Source organism: Benincasa hispida, chromosome 3 (assembly GCF_009727055.1).
Source record: "Benincasa hispida cultivar B227 chromosome 3, ASM972705v1, whole genome shotgun sequence".
In the NCBI taxonomy this organism is placed as follows: domain Eukaryota; kingdom Viridiplantae; phylum Streptophyta; class Magnoliopsida; order Cucurbitales; family Cucurbitaceae; genus Benincasa; species Benincasa hispida.
Window position 1 is genome coordinate 48,281,125 of NC_052351.1, and position 3,665 is coordinate 48,284,789.

At 38.1% G+C, this 3,665-nt stretch overlaps 1 protein-coding gene across 1 annotated transcript; it reads left to right on the forward strand.

The window, feature by feature from the left end:
* Nucleotides 1-420: 420 nt before the first annotated feature.
* Nucleotides 421-2,610, forward strand: LOC120074147 (adenine/guanine permease AZG1-like). Its single transcript, XM_039027164.1, has one exon. The coding sequence runs from the start codon at nt 511-513 to the stop codon at nt 2,287-2,289; it is 1,779 nt and encodes a 592-aa protein (XP_038883092.1). The 5' UTR covers nt 421-510; the 3' UTR covers nt 2,290-2,610.
* The last annotated feature ends 1,055 nt before the right edge of the window (nt 2,611-3,665 follow it).

Consider the following 3,665-nt stretch of genomic DNA (forward strand, 5'->3'; position numbering starts at 1 on the left):
TAGAAGAATATTACATTAAAGATAGAGAATTAAATTTGCTATGATTTATTAAATAAGAATAGATGCTTAAATATTTTAGATGGGTTTAGAATATATTTTCAAGTGTTTAATTTAAAAAATAATTAATTTTGAAAGAAATCAGAGTGTTTAATAATTCATTGAAATAAATTTTTAACACGAAGTTTTTTTTGAAAAACATTTCTACACAGCCCTTTCTTCTATGCTCAATCGAAAAGTCAATTTATATCATAGAACTTTTTTACACATGTATAAGATTTTCTTTTCTTAAATACTATATATATTATTTGGAAATAATAATTTATATCATTAAAAAAAAAAAAGGAAAACCTTTTATGGCAGTTTGGTCTTTAAAGCTGAAAAGTACAATCAAACGTTACTACCATTCGTTTTCAATTCTTATTTGGAAATCATTAGCTATTTCATTGGGAGAGGAAAAAAAACCTCTGAACAACTTCAAACACCACACCCACTCTTCTAAGTTCTCCTCCCATGGCGGCGGAGACGGCGGCGGCTCTACCACCACCACCGACGCAACAGAATCCATCTCTCCCGACCCGGCTTAACTCTTTTGTCGCCACCACCCGCATTGGACAGCGATTCAAACTCGCCGAACGAAACACAACCTTCACAACGGAGCTCCGTGCTGGCACCGCCACTTTCCTCACCATGGCCTACATTCTCGCCGTGAACGCCAGCATCCTAACTGACTCCGGCGGCACATGCACTGTGTCCGACTGCACACCCCTCTGTTCCGACTCGACCATCCCACTCGCCACCTGCACCGGTCCGATTCACCACGTCGTCAAACCGGACAACTCGTGCAAATTCCGACCTGTGAACCCGGGTTACGCTGCCTGCCTTGAAACCACCCGGAAAGATCTAATCATCGCCACCGTCGCCTCCTCCCTAATCGGCAGTTTCGTAATGGGCGTTTTTGCAAATCTCCCTTTAGCCTTAGCGCCGGGAATGGGAATTAACGCTTATTTCGCTTACGCCGTCGTCGGGTTTCACGGCTCCGGTCAATTACCATACAGAAGCGCACTAACCGCCATTTTCATGGAGGGATTAATCTTCCTTCTGATCTCCGCCGTCGGATTACGAGCGAAAATCGCTAAATTAATTCCAAAACCGATCAGAATCGCTTCCTCGGCCGGAATCGGATTATTCCTCGCCTTCATCGGATTACAGAGCAATGAAGGAATTGGGCTCGTCGGATTCAGCGCCTCGACGCTCGTCACAATCGGAGCCTGCCCAAAAGATTCCCGGGCAGCGTTAGCTGCAGTTGTAACTGCCCCAAATGGAACGGTCAGTCTGGTCCCAAACGGCGCCGTTTCAGATCAGATTCTCTGCCTTAACAACCGAATGGAAAGCCCCACGTTCTGGCTCGGCGCGGTGGGATTCGTGATAATTGCGTATTGTTTGGTGAAAAACGTGAAAGGCGCGATGATTTACGGTGTCGTTTTTGTCACGGCCGTTTCTTGGTTTCGCAAAACGACCGTTACAGTGTTTCCCGACACGGCGGTCGGCGACGCGGCATTTGGGTATTTCAAGAAAGTCGTCGACGTACATTTGATTAAAACCACCGCCGGAGCTTTGAGTTTTGTGGATTTAGGAAAACCCCATTTCTGGGAAGCTCTGTTTACGTTTCTTTACGTCGACATTCTCGACACTACCGGAACTCTGTATTCCGTCGCCCGTTTCGCCGGATTCGTCGACGCAGCCGGGAATTTCGAGGGGCAATATTTCGCTTTCATGTCGGACGCTTTCGCCATTGTGGTTGGGTCTCTGCTCGGAACGTCGCCAGTGTCGGCATATATAGAATCATCAACGGGAATCAGGGAGGGGGGAAGAACAGGACTGACAGCAGTGACGGTGGCGGGATACTTTATGATGGCGTTTTGGTTTACGCCGCTTCTAGCGTCGATCCCGGCGTGGGCCGTGGGGCCGCCGTTGATTCTGGTGGGAGTTTTGATGGCGAAATCGATGGTGGAGATTGAATGGGGAGATATGAGAGAAGCAATTCCGGCATTTTTGACGATGATTTTGATGCCGTTGACATATTCGATTGCTTATGGATTGATCGGAGGGATTGGGACGTTCGTGGTGCTGCATCTTTGGGATTGGTGTGCCGTCGTTTTGAACAACCTCCGATCTGCTAAAAGTTCTTCATCTTCTTCTAACACAAGTAATGCTCCAAAGCACAACCAATTCCCCAATGGTAATTCCAGTGCTTCATCTAGTGGACGTCCAAAAATAGTTGAAGTTTGATTTTTTTTTCAAGGCTACAGAATTTTGTGAATAGTACATATGCTAGTTCATCTAATATTTTTTAGTTCAACGATTGTCGGGTATGAATATTGTTAACCCAGGGTGTTGGATCCAAGAAGTTGAAGTTGTGAGTACAATCGTGAACTTCGCCCACTAATTTGATAAGAAGAGTTCACCAATCCCACAACTAAAATATCATCATTTCTATATGCTTCATTAACACATTAAGTTGTTGTGAACCCACGATTTTACAATGTAACTCTTTTACTTCAAACACCCCTTTATTAGTCTTTGGGAGTAATATTAAAATAGTTAAAATTACTTTTACTATTTATGGTTAAAATCATTTTCAAATATGTAATCCCCTAAAATTATTTTTATGTTGGTACTATAACTTTCTTTTAAATACAATTTTTATAATTAAAATTGATTTGGAAGGATTAAATACATGTTTAACAAACAGATTAGGTTTTGAAATGGAATGTTAGGAACATTAACGAATGGAATAGGAACTAAACTTGTTTTTTTAGAATTATCTATGTCAATTGTATATTTATTTTTAAAATAGTTCATGGTCCTGATTTTTATTTTATTCCATAGAAAGAAGACCTATAATATTGTAAATCACGTAGGAAGGGACTTACAATATTGTAAAATAGAGGTAGATAATCATCATTTGTATCCAATCTAATGCTCTCTTTTTTTTTTTAACATAGTAAAAATAAGATAAAATAAATCAATTTAAAATACTTTTGTCACATGACACATTTTGATTGAGTACATATATAGTGTATAAAAGATGGGTTGCACCCAATTTTTTTCTCATCTTTGTTGATGTGAATTCTTTTTTAAAAAGAGAATATATATATATATATATATATATATATATTAAACGACTTAAGTTTTATGACAGTGCCTTAAAAAGTCTAGGTTTTAGTCATAAATAATTCTAAAGATAGAGAAATAAATAATAAAAAAACTAAATATACATAAGACAGATATGAAATATGAGAATTTTAACATTTAACTTGAAGATAAAGAATAAATATTTTCATGTTAGGTTATTAAAAAAAATAACTAATATAGTAATTTTATTTGTAAGAAATGATGTAATAGTTTTGTTTCATTTCCTTACTTTCATGTGATGCATGAGGTTAGCAAACAAAAAGTTAGATGATAAAATATTGTAAATTGAATTTGCATCTTATATAATGGACCACATGAGATGGCATAATATATTTTAGGGTTACGAATGTATCTCTTGTTTTCAAATAGGTTTTCAAACATTTAACTTGAAGATAAAGAATAAATATTTTCATGTTAGTTTATTAAAAAAATAACTAATATAGTAATTTTATTTCAATCATATGCGTTTT